General features: G+C 36.9%; 1 protein-coding gene across 4 annotated transcripts in view; it reads left to right on the top strand.

The window, feature by feature from the left end:
* Wdr62 (WD repeat domain 62) overlaps nucleotides 1–12,154 on the top strand; it is a 139,310-nt gene that overhangs the window by 68,660 nt on the left and 58,496 nt on the right. For all 4 annotated transcript variants that reach the window (XM_076132750.1, XM_076132747.1, XM_076132748.1 and 1 more), the window contains exon 3: nucleotides 9,324–9,415. In XM_076132750.1, the coding sequence (XP_075988865.1) occupies nucleotides 9,324–9,415 (92 nt within the window). The remainder of the gene's footprint in view (nucleotides 1–9,323; nucleotides 9,416–12,154) is intronic.

Below are 12,154 nucleotides of genomic sequence, written 5' to 3'. Positions count from 1 at the left end.
GCCGATTGTGACCTTAATTTTCAAATCTTTCTCAGCAAGTGACGTTTTTTTATTTCTGCCTACCCTCAAAGATAGGTTAATATTTTAATGCGAAAGTAACTCTATCTGTTACTCAATCGTCTAAACTACTAAAACAGTTTGCATGAAATTCGGTATGGCGATATTTTGATACCCAAGAAGCTTCTTTTTACCTCGGGAAAATAACGCATTCCCATGGTAAAATTCAGGTGGCGGACAAAATCGCGGGTAAAGGCTAGTACTAAATATTTTTGCAATTCGCACCAGTAGTTCCTGAGATTAGCGAGTTCAAACAAACAAACACTACAATTTTATAATATTAGTATAGATTATAATAACTTATACTTCGAGCTACTTTTGCCAACGGTTTTTGTTAAACCGGTCGATGATGTAGTGGCATGTCAAATGTCCATAGACGGTTGAATGTAAAAAAATATGGCGCCGTGCCAACCATCTCTATGGTAATTCTACCTTGTTTATGTCATCAAAATATGTAATAGAGATTTTAGGTATACCTACGGAATTTTGTCTGCTTTAAGTCATACTAGAGGCTGCCCGTGATTTCGTCCGCGTGGAAACCCTCCCCGTGTAAATCCCGATCCCTCAGGAACTCCTGGATAAAATGTCTAGTTTATTTGTTATTCTGGGTCTTCAGCTACCTATATACCAAATTTTGTCGTAATCGGTTTAGTAGAATTTGCGTGAAAGAGTAACAAACATCCAAACATACAAGTACTTTCGCATTTATATTATAAAAATAAGTAGGGTTATACTTTATTTGATTTTGACTACACGTTTGGCGCAGTGGTAGCCGTGGTCGCCTCGCCGCAATAAAGGTAGTGCCGCGTGTGGTGGATTTGAATCCTATCCGGGACAAATATTTGTGTGATGAGCACGTGTATTTGTTTTGAATCTGTTTCTCAATGTATCTATAGGAGTATGTATTTAGAAGTATATAACTATGTTTATCAGTTGTCTGATTACAGTACTAGCTCTGCTTAGTTTGGATTCAAATGATCGTGTGCGAGTTGTTCAAAAATATCTAATATTTTGTTATTTTTCAATCTAAAACGTTCAACACATCAAAATTGCTGCCCGCAAGCGTCTGCCATCAAACCCAAGTTAATAGTTTCATAGCTGTAGGCAGTAACGCCCATACGAAACTAACCGGTTATTGAAACGGAAAGTTAACTAAATGAAAGTAAAAATCCATCACTTTACACCCACTAATGTTTAAGTTATTTTTGGCTTTTTGAGTTATGACTTATTTTCACAGTATTAAACTAAATATCATTGGACAGCTCATATACAGTCATCTGATTTCAGAACAGTAGCACGATTCTGTAATAGTGCTACTGTTCTGAAATCAGATGACTGTACAATGTACATTCGGTACTTTCGTGTATCGGGAGTTTGACATTTAAAATATACGGCCAAAATAATTTCTACGACGTCCGCTAGAGGCGCTGAACCGCGCTGAAATTTTTCGATATCCAGCCGGTTGTCGGTAATAGATAGTGGTAGAAAATCGCGTTTCAAATACCTATCTTCAGTATCTTCTACCTTTATCTGGGTAGCGTTGTAGAAATCGCAGCAAGTGGCGTTCTTTGTCCTATGGGAAGAAGGCTAGATTTTGTGTCTAAATTTTTCCATGTGGACGAAGTCGCGGGCAGGCAGCTAGTATATGAAAATATCAATTTTAATTATAATATATTCATTAAAGTAGCTGTTTTCATGTTAAATAGTTTGCAAGCGCAATTCAGGGTAATGGCAGAGAAAATTGTTCATTAAAACTGATTCCGTGCAATTTGTGTCAGCGCAGACAAGCTAGTGACCTGGATATGTCTGCGCTATCTGCTTATACATCACACCGGCTTAGTAGTTCTTGCGTGAAAGAGTAACAAACATATATCAATAATAATAAACTTTCGCATTTATAAATCTTTCATCTTCTCTAATCTTATTTAAAAGAGTGGCCTGCAGTTTCTTGCCAGCTCTTCTCATTGGCCCTACTTTCCGAACTGGCGGTAAATTCACTCTCTGTATCATTGACTTTCATAAGTGTCAACATTTGACCTATATGAATAAATGATTTGATTTTGATTTTTTTTGATTATGGTTAGTAGTCAACTTGTGTCAAAGTGGTTCAAACCGTTTGACTTTGTCATGGCTTAACGACTTTTATCTTAGGTAATTACGGGACCAACTTTTTACGTACCTTCCAAAGCACGGATATTTGCGTACTGCAGGACACTGCAGCTATGAGGAAGCAGTTGGTGAAGGCTGCAGTGGCTCCCGTAAATCGGGATTGCATGCCCGAATATCTCCGGATCGGATAGATTCATAGTTGTTTGTTGTTTGTTTATCGTATGGTTAGTGGTCAACCTAGTGTCACAGTTGTTCAAGCCGCTCGAGAGGCCTTTGACATGGCTTAGCGACGAGATTTATAGTTAAAAGACATCTTTAACTAAACTAGCTATGAGCGATCAAATGAGTAGTGATACCGAAGGTTCTATTAGTATGCAAGAAGTCGGAACGAATAATTTATCTGTCATTACAAATACGACCTACGCGCATACCTTCGCCTTTTACAGACGATGTTAATTGATATGTCTACTGGGAGGAGCTGCTGTAACTGATTTATAACAATAGGGAAGTATACGACTAAAGGCACAGATATCTCTAACATCCATTTATTAAGATAACAATTTGACTTTTTCCAAAAATGCTTCTTACTTGTTTGTTTGTTCTTCTCTTAGGTAAAAAGAGTTAGAGTATTTGATTAAATTTTGCAGGAAAGGTCATACATATATGTAACATACATAGGTCACCGTGCTACAGTGGTTAAACCGCGCGGGGACACTCGGGTGGCCAGCGCTTTGAACTAGTAAAACTGAGTACTGCCCTGCGACCAGCACTTACGGAGGAGCTCGTGGCTTAGTTATCAACAGCCTCACGGACCGATCTCGGAGGTTAAGCAACGCTTGCCGAAGTTGTTATGTGGATGGGTGACCATCTTACACATATCGAGTTCCTCCGTGTTTCGGAAGGCACTTTCAAGGATCTTTGTCAATCGTAAGCAGTAGTCAGAAGCTTAAAACCAACCTCTTACCGAAGGGTATCGTGTTATAACCTAGGTAACTGGGTTGTGGAGTTCCGATAGGCAGTTGCTCCATGTAAAATACTGGTATTCAGCTGCATCCGGTGAGACTGGAAGCCGACTCCAACATAGTTGGAAGAAAGGCTAGACTTTAACTATTGGATAGATTACCCGTCACTTATTTATAAGCTATGGACCTGGCCATTAGTGTATTATATTACAACTTTTCTAATATCCCTAAGCGTCTAATGTTCTAAGTAATGAACAAAGTTGTTCTATATACATATATGTGTTTAGTATAACTTTCTATATAGTTACTACACCCGAGGCTATGTTAGTAAGTTTTTGCTGGCAATCTCGTTGATATCTTAGTTGGTAATTATAGTAATAGTAATATAATGAGATGGAGTTACTTTTTTGTACTTATTATAATGTAGTTATTACCATTTTGGACACTGTGGCATATTTACTTTGCTATGTTAACTTTACCAACTAAAAGAAAATAGGTATTTGCACTGGTATTTAAATATGGTAAATAGATAATTTAACATAAGTCTATGTCATATTTTTTTTATTGAAGGCTTGGTTTGGTAGAATTTAATTATTAAAATTAAATTTATTTGTAATTAAATAACGCACAGGTTAAATAACCATTAAAAAGTAAAGATCCCACATAACTGTAGTCTATGCAACAGGCGCGCAGAGGTGTCGGGCTCGCATCCTAGGTCAGGCCAGTCTTTTCTTAGATTTTATAAATATAGTTATAAAATGGACGGTGGTCTGTTTGCTACAGCTATTTATTTCGACATACATATTTATTAAATCACGCCTTTTTTTCTATAGGGTTAGGCAAAGACCAGAGAACGCCACTTGTTACGATCCTAAACTTCCCTTGCTTCATTCACATCCATACATCTTATCACACAGGACCGCCGGTTACGAGTACCTACCTATTCTTCTATCGGACTATAGTCTCAATCATTTAAATAAATATTCTTGATACTTTAACTCAAAGTATCAAGTAGGTGTATATGACATAAGCTATTGTTTAATGTGTGAATACCCACGCGATACATTATATACTTGCATTCATTGGTAGATAGCTATGAATGTTCGTTTATGCGAGCGTAGATGTGTTTCTCTATCACTATTTAATGGGGAAATTGCTGGATTGATTGCGATACATTTTGGGTAAGCGATAGATTGTATTTTGGACATCCGATTTTATACCAGGTTCTATATCCGTGTCACATTTTTTTATAATAAACAAGACTCTATAGCTTTTCGGTAAATGATTACTTATGATAGCTCCAATTATCGGGTGAAAATTTACCAAAACTGCTGTGTTACTAAACTCGATAACACACTCGATAACACTAGGCAGAGAATCGAACTATAGACATTATTAAAATATAGACATTTTACTTTCATATTTACTGTCCCAACCACAAACTCACCCATTTAACTCATAATTGTGCCTTAAAGTTTCTAACTCCTATCTTAAAATATATCTTCATAGTAATAATGTATTTAACGCCTGAGGCCTGAACTCAGTTTCAATTATAACAGACGTGGGACGGTGATAAGTGGTCTACTTATTGAGATGTAAGTGACAAATGTATGGCTTGAAGGTGTATATAACATGTGTTACTTAATGTTATGTGTCTGAATATAGCAACGAGACGTGCTGAAAGCGTAATATATACAAGAGACAAGAAGTAGAAAAGGAGTGCCGTCGTCGTTTTTAGTTACCGTAATATAGTTTGTGTAATGAGGCGCCCATAGCCAGTTGCGCTCACCAGTCGGTAAACGATCTGTGGGTTAAGCAACCATTGGCGCGGTCATTCCATAGATGGGTGACCGCATAGTGGTATTTGAGCTGGGCGTCTCCGTGCTTCGGAGGGCACGTAAAAAGTCGGTCCCGGTTGTTGTCTGTTAAGATAACAGTCGTTAAGCCACGTCAAAGGCCTTCTGGCGGCTTGAGCAACTTTGACACCAGGTTGACCACTAACCATACGATAAGAAGAAGAAGAAGTATGTGTAATGTGTAATTCGTTGTAGTAATGATAATAAAGTCTAGCCGATATTCGGGAAAAAGTCGGCCAAGTGCGAGTCGGACTCGCGCACGAAAGGTTCCGTACCAAAAAATATACGAAAAATACACGTTATATTATGGGTAATTAATAGGTATTTTTTTATTTAAGTTTTTGTGAAAATTACAGCTTCCTAGCTGTTACGGTTTATGAGATACAGCCTAGTAACAGACGGACAAACGGACAGACTGACAGCGGAGGCTTAGTACCTACTAGAGTTCCGTTTTTACCCTTTGGGTACGGAACCCTAAAAATTAAGACGAGCTAATCTCTTTCTTCTTCTTCTAAAAAGGTTCTTCCAAAATTAGACTGGATTGTTATTATATCTAAGATCTCTTTTATAATCAAACAAGCTGACCCGCGCAACTTCGCTTGCGTCACATAAGAGAGAATGGGTCTCAATTTTCCCCGTTTTTGTAACATTTTTCACTGGTACTCTGCTCCTATTGGTCGTAGCGTGATGATATATAGCCTATAGCCTTCCTCGATAAATGGGCTATCTAACACCGAAAGAATTTTACAAATCGGACCAGTAGTTCCCGAGATTAGCGCGTTCAAACAAACAAACAAACAAACAAACAAACTCTTCCGCTTTATAATATTAGTATAGATAAATATAACATTCCCACAATATTTAACAGATCAATCATTGAGAGAAAGCGATGCTATATCAAATTTTATTGAAACGAAAGTTTGAGTGATTACTTAAATTGTTGATATACCTAGATAGTTTTTGTTAGATATTCATTTAAGAAGTGGCTGTTAAAATTAATGGAGTGATTTGGTAGTTATTTATTTTGGTTTTAAAAAGTGCATCTGTTGGTTGTGTTTTATATTTTTACTGGAGGACTCGGCCTCGCGTTTAATTAAGAAAAAGTAAAAATTGACTTTCATCCCCTACGTTAATTAACTTCTTGCTGGCTATTTTCTCAAAAACACTGAAACACGTACTTATTTATTTCATTTAAGAAGTAAGAAGTTTCATGCGTCTAGCTCCGAAAATGACGAACTTTACAAGCTTCCATCCTCAATTTTATTCCCTTAGAGGTAAATTAAAAAGAAAAGGAAAACGGATTTGCAATGATTATTTAAAACTCAAATTACGTATTTGAAACATAATACCTTCAAAAATGGTTAAATTTTTGTGTCCTAGACACAATAATAATAAAAAAACAGCCTAGTTTGTAAATAAACTTAAAATTAAACTTCCCCAAGCACAACAGGAATGCCAGTCTAATAATAACCCAGTTACCCTTGAGGCACAAGGCCGATGACAGTTATGAAGCTGCGCATGCGCGGCAAGGACGCCCGGCCGGCCATCTTGGATCAAGTGTCAAACGACCTTGACAGCGCGCGGAATTTGTACTTGGAACATGTGATTGTTTTTTTTTGTTTTTTTTCGTAGAGTTTTTTGTTATTGGGTTATATTTGATTCGGTTTAATTGTGTGTAAAGATGATTGTTTAATTAAAATAAAGTTATTTGTGTTTGTGTTGGTTTGGTTTATTTAATTTTAGGTGTTTATGTATAGAAGCAAGGCAGTTGTGAAAGTAGCGTAATTAAAAAAATAACAAAATTTGATTATAACTTAATTAAGCTTTGGATATATTAATAAGTCATATATTTATTTTTACACAAAATGAAAATGTATAAACTATGACTAACAATTTAAAAGTAAGTTTTTAATTTAAATTGCTCTCTAATTATTACTTTTTATATATTTTATTTCTACTTCTTTTCTTTAAAACTTTCTCCGAAAAATACATCCACATAATTTAAAATAAGGCATCTCAAAGCAAAGTTACATGATTAATAACTTAATATTTCGTGTTCAAATTCCTTAAAAGAAAATGGCGCCTAAACATGGCGTCTCCCGCCTCCACCTCGCCTATCAGTACAAACACACAAAGGTTTATCTAATACAGCCAAGGTTTCTAACATATTTGCACAACTAGTACAGCCTTGTGGACACACAAATATTATAACTGGCTGAACTAGATTTTAACGCGGATTTTGTCATATATTTTAAAATTATTATCATACATATGTATATTAGGTCGGGGAAAAAATCTTTTCTCTACACAAAAAAGCTCGATATTTGGGTACCTTACGAGCTTACTGAAAGAAACCTAATAAACCGTGTACTCATTTGTGATTCTTGAAGCCAAAGAGATTTTATTACAAGTTCATACATACTATAATGCAATTTTTTTTTCCCCGACCTAATATTATCACGCCTGTGATAACCCGAAAGTAAATTAACTAATACTAAAGCTGTATGGAATACACTCTCGTTCCTTCATTAACAATGTTAGTCTCATGTAATAGAGGCTGACCCTATTGCTAATCGGGCATGTTACCAAATTCCGGATTACTATTGAGAAATATTCTAAAATAAATAAGGAAGTCCCCAACCCGTACTTGGTCAGCGTGGTGAACTCAAGGCCTAACCCCTCTCTAGGGAGGAGACCCTTGCCCAGCAGTGGCACAGTCCGCACAGTAATGGGTTAGAGAAAAAAATAGTACCTTACCCGACCGGGGAATCAAACCCTCATGATTAGCAGTCGGATATACAGCCTCGTCACCGTAATTTTTATTTTTATTCTATCATCCATCAAAGACATTTTTCATTAATATTTCACATCAGTAAACGCATTTCAACAAACCTTTTAGCAGAAACCTCTTTTGATGACATACTTTATAATTACGACCTGGATTTTACCTGAAAGTTTCAAAATGATAAAAATGTTTGAATTTTATCTTGTGAAGCTTTTCCTTTGAGCGTTTTGACCTGATTTCTAATTAGTGCTGTTAAAATGTTCAGCTTTCAGGCTTGGCTGCTTTTCTGATGACAAACTTGACTGAAGTGTATTCGTTGACTTAAAAACTGTGAATAAACTGACGTTTAAATTTAAATATGCCAGATGTCGTTTTGTGCATCAAATGTTTTAGTCTTTTCTTGAGCTGGTTCATGCTGTGCTATATCGCAGGCCACACACTTCCTGGAACGCGTAGTATCCAATTGGAGGTACCGCGTCCTGGCCACTTTATGGTGACTGTTGAAGGAACACCATCAGGTTTTAGTCGGTATGCCCAAATTTAAAAGCCGGAACGCCTAGCCGGCGGGAGAGCCCGACAGACCCCCGCTATCTCAATGGAGCGGGACATGTAGTAATGCATTTTACTGACAAAAATAAAGGCCCCACACTTCCTCCTACCTTACCCCCGGCCGATCAACTGAGCTTGCTGTATACAACAAATGCTTGCGATAATATCACAATGTGAATGCCTAACTGGTTAATCAATCTAACAGGTTTTCATGAATATTATAGTTTAGAAGGAAAAGGAATCATTTTCTAACACAGTTTCTTTGGTACCTAGATACTTGAATCTTAATACATAGAAGTCATATAAAACTACGCTAAACTAGCTTTTATTAGATCTACAAATACTACTACACACAGACCTACATAACAACTGTACATAGATTTGTTTGCATATAGATTAATATCGCTAAAGCATTTTAGTAAACAGTTGCGCAAGTTGGGTAGGCAGTACCTTTTGGTATATGACATTGACAATTTGAGATAATGTAGCTGTGTTGTTTATTTATAGTATAAATAGGAGGTTTTCTAGAAATTTCGTCTGTTTTATGACGCGGTTACTACAATAGACTTCCATATTTCGGTACTAATTAATTGCAGCTTTAACCCAAAATCAATAGCCGTTAGAGTGTAGAACAAAATACACCAATATTACGTAAAAAAATGATTGTTTTCTTTGACCAAGCTGCCTAATGCGCGTTTGGCACAGTGGTTAACGTGGTCACCTCGCCGCAATAGCCGTCGAGCCGCGTGTGGTGGGTGGAGAATCCCACCCGGTTCAAATATTTGGGTGATGAGCACGAGTATCTGTTCTGAGCCTGGATGTTAATTTATCTATATAAGTATGTGTTTAGAAGTATATAAGTATGTTTATCAGTTATTTGGTTACAGTTGTCCAACAATTGTTTTTTTGGTATTTATTTAATGCCTTTCAATTTAATGAACCGTCATACCACCTAAGTACCTCTATTAATAGTATGTTATTAACAAATCTTTAATTTGTCCACAGATAAAGTTGGAGAGCGTGCTCGGTCTGACGGTGGGCAGTAACGCAGCGCTCGACTGTGATCCTAATACTGAGCTGGTGGCTTATCCAGCAGGGTGAGTACACTTGTCTTACTTTCTGACTAAAAACGTAGATGTATAAGGTTTTAGAGTATTTGATATAGGCATTTAATTTAAGTTTAAAAGTTTTTTTTTGAGATATTAGCCGCCTTTACACATACTCTATATCGCGCATGAAACAATAATCGCGCGTGTAAGGGGAAAGGAAAGACCACGCGCCGCGCTCATCTGTCCGCGCCCGCGAAGAAAATTGCGAGCGAAGAGCGCGCTGCTTTCCCGCGCGTAATCCTGTACGCTCCTAAGAACGTGCGATAGAGTGTGTGTGTAAAGGTGGCTATTAAATGCAACCGATGAAAATCGGTGAAGAACAGTGCAATTTGGATTTTCGAGGGAAATAAATTAGTAGTCTCCGGAAGAAGGGGCCTTTTAAAAATACCCTTTATAAGCGCGCTCTTTCACGCGCGATGATATTTCATGCGCGATAGTGTGTGTAAAGGTGGCTAATACATAAACCCTCTTATTCATAAAAATATATGAAGTTATGAAAGGCTTATAAAGTGTTTTGTTTCATTCACTCCTTAGCGAAATGAAAAAGAAAAAACATATTATAGTCGTTTTTTAACTGAAATAGGTTTATAGTGTGTTTATGAATAAGAGGGTTAGCCTATACGTCCCTGAGAGATCATTTTATGCTTAGCAAAGCATTTAAGACATTCTATTTACCTAACATTATAATCTTCACGTGAACTTGCACGGTACATATCACATCGTACAATTTTCCGGTCACCACGTCGAGAGCGCATCTTAGTAAATTGAATATGTGTAGCCTCCAGGCTTTAGCTGACGGTACGAAAACTATTATAGAACAATTTTCGTGGGTAGGTAAATACGTATTGAAAATGCCTAGAGATTGTTTTTTTTTAGATAATATTATGTTGACACCTCCCACGCAAGTGGTCGCAGGTTCGATCCCGAGGCAACACACCAATGACTTTTCGAAGTTATGTGTGTATTAGAAATAATTATCACATGCTCCAACGGTGAAGGAAAACATCGTGAGGAAACCTTGCATGCCTAAAAAAATTTTAAAAAACATTTACTGAGGGCATGCAAAGTCCCCAACCCGCACTTGGCCAGCGTGGTGGAGTCAAGGCCTAACCCCTCCCTCATTACGGGAGGAGACCCTTGCCCAGCAGCGGGACACTAATGGGTTATATTTATTTATTATAATATTATGTTATAAATGAGTTTGCTTTGTTTTGTCTTTACTCCAAGTTTAGTGGGCCCAACATGTTGTCGTGCACAAAACTATGCTATTTATTTTGACATTATTATTGACAGATATTTTTTGGCCCTTATCCCACGTTTAGTTCAATGTGTACAAAAATATTCTGAATAAGATTTGACTGATGGTTTTAGAGTAACAAACATACATCATCTTTAAAGAATTTGGCATTTATAATATTGGTATGGGAATACTATGGATGTATACAAAATAAAACCTATATGCGTATTACGTATCTCTTCTCTTGTATTTAATAGTACGTAATTGAGGAAGACTTAAAGCTATATAAGACTAGCTGACCCGCGCAACTTCGCTTGCGTCACATAAGAGGAACATAATTTTCCCCGGTTTTGTAACATTTTTCACTGATACTCTGCTCCTATTGGTCGTAGCGTGATGATATATAGCCTATAGCCTTCCTCAATAAATGGGCTATCTAACACTGAAAGAATTTTTCAAATCGGACCAGTAGTTCCTGAGATTAGCGCGTTCAAACAAACAAACAAACTCTTCAGCTTTATAATATTAGTATATTAGTATATTAGTATTAGTATAGATGTTATATAGCCTTAAGATACTAGTAGAAATAGAGCAGCAAATTTTTTTGTGACGAATGGTAATACTGTAGTCTTAGCAGACGAAGTCAGGTTCGACCCTAATAGTCTTTATTTTAAAAAACTTACCCTACATTTCAAAATCTTTGTTATTACTTAAGATATTAAACCGATGCGGTATTTTCAAGATAGCTCAACATACATACATACAAACATAGTATATGTATGTAAGAGGCAATTTCCTTAAAATACCGGTTCTGCGTCATCCGCTCACGGAAATAGCGATATCGGTCAAGTGTGAGCGTCGTTATAGAAATAGGTTCTGTATAATCGATAGTCTTGGCTTTAAAGAGACATTAGAAGTGGGGTTCTTAAAATAAGTTCTTTCGGATTAAAAGGTTTAAAAGACAATAAAGAAATTATGAAAGTAAATTGTTAATGACATGAATATGTATTTAGAAGTATATAAGTCTTCTTCTTCTCGTATGGTTAGTGGTCAACCTAGTGTCAAAGTTGTTCAAGCCGCCCGAAGGCCTTTGACGTGGCTTAACGACTGTTATTTTAATAGACTACAACCGGGGTTGACTTTTTACGTGCCCTCCAAAGCACGGAGACGCTCAGTTCAAACACTACTATGCGGTCACCCATCTATGGAATGACCGCGCCAAGGTTTGCTTAACCCACAGATCGTTTACCGACCGGTGAGCGCAACTGGCTTTGGGTGCCTCAGTAAATAAGTATGTTTATCAGTTATTTGATTACCATAGTACAAGCTCTGCATAGTTTGCAATCAAATTACCGTGTGTGAGTTGTCCAATGAAATAAATATGTAAATTGTGCCTGGAATTTCAAAAAATTCAGAAACAATTTTTTATTGTGTATAGTTTGAGACCCGAGAAAGGTTATAGTTTTTATCCCGTTAATCCTACGAAAACA

Source organism: Anticarsia gemmatalis, chromosome 28 (assembly GCF_050436995.1).
Source record: "Anticarsia gemmatalis isolate Benzon Research Colony breed Stoneville strain chromosome 28, ilAntGemm2 primary, whole genome shotgun sequence".
Classification (NCBI taxonomy): Eukaryota; Metazoa; Arthropoda; class Insecta; order Lepidoptera; family Erebidae; genus Anticarsia; species Anticarsia gemmatalis.
This window is presented reverse-complemented; position numbering and strand designations above follow the sequence as displayed.